This window comes from Colobus angolensis, unplaced genomic scaffold (genome assembly GCF_000951035.1).
Source record: "Colobus angolensis palliatus isolate OR3802 unplaced genomic scaffold, Cang.pa_1.0 Scaffold222, whole genome shotgun sequence".
Taxonomy (NCBI): domain Eukaryota; kingdom Metazoa; phylum Chordata; class Mammalia; order Primates; family Cercopithecidae; genus Colobus; species Colobus angolensis.
The window spans coordinates 485,578-486,275 of record NW_012115400.1 but is presented as its reverse complement, the minus strand read 5'-3'; the positions used below and the strand labels follow the sequence as shown (position 1 = coordinate 486,275).

The 698-nt window shown below is 47.3% G+C and overlaps 1 protein-coding gene across 1 annotated transcript in view; it reads right to left on the bottom strand.

Annotated features, from left to right (window-relative positions):
- Nucleotides 1–698, bottom strand: part of ARPC1A (actin related protein 2/3 complex, subunit 1A, 41kDa) — a 43,184-nt gene that overhangs the window by 6,541 nt on the left and 35,945 nt on the right. The window contains exon 7 of the mRNA XM_011943951.1: nucleotides 601–698. Coding sequence (XP_011799341.1) covers nucleotides 601–698 — 98 coding nt within the window. The remainder of the gene's footprint in view (nucleotides 1–600) is intronic.

Sequence of the window (698 nt, the reverse complement as noted above, 5' to 3'; positions counted from 1 at the left end):
AAAAAAAAAAAAAAATCAAACTTTCTGGACAAAACACAATTCTGTTGTCTTACATAGTTACATATACCCAATGAAAACCCAGTTGAAACACTCCTCAGCTTTGTCATCATGATGCTAAGAAATTGTTTCTTTAATTAAAGAATCTTCTATTTGTATCCATTACTTGAAATGACAGTTACAGTTACCTTTTCAAACAGGCTGTAACTTCGCTTTCTGTTATGTGTGCACTACCATGGGAAGGCAGCATTCAAGTAAGTCTCCTTTTGTTCTCGAGTAGCTGAGAAAGGGTGCCCTAGGAAGCGGCTGCCCCGAAGCCCCACCACCTCGGATTGCAACAGGGTCTGCACTGCTCCTGCTGGCTGCTGCCTTGTAATCTGCACCTTGAAGGACAGAATGACCAGGTGGTGGCGACTCTCTCCCTATTACGAGCTGGAAATGAAAGCCTGGTGGTCGGCAAGATACAGACTTCTTGCTGTACTTGTTCCTGAAGGAGTGCCTGGGCCTGCGGGGCATAGAGCTTTTGTAGGAACCCAGTAAGGAAATAGCGAGGGGCAGGAGGGCACCTTGTCACCTGACCACCTTTCTACAGACGGCACCTACGTGATGCTATTCTGGTGCAGCGTCTCCAAGGCTGTGTTACGGTCCTCAGTCGTGGCTCTCTTGTCCATGTTGCGGAAGCGTTCCATGGCAGACATGTT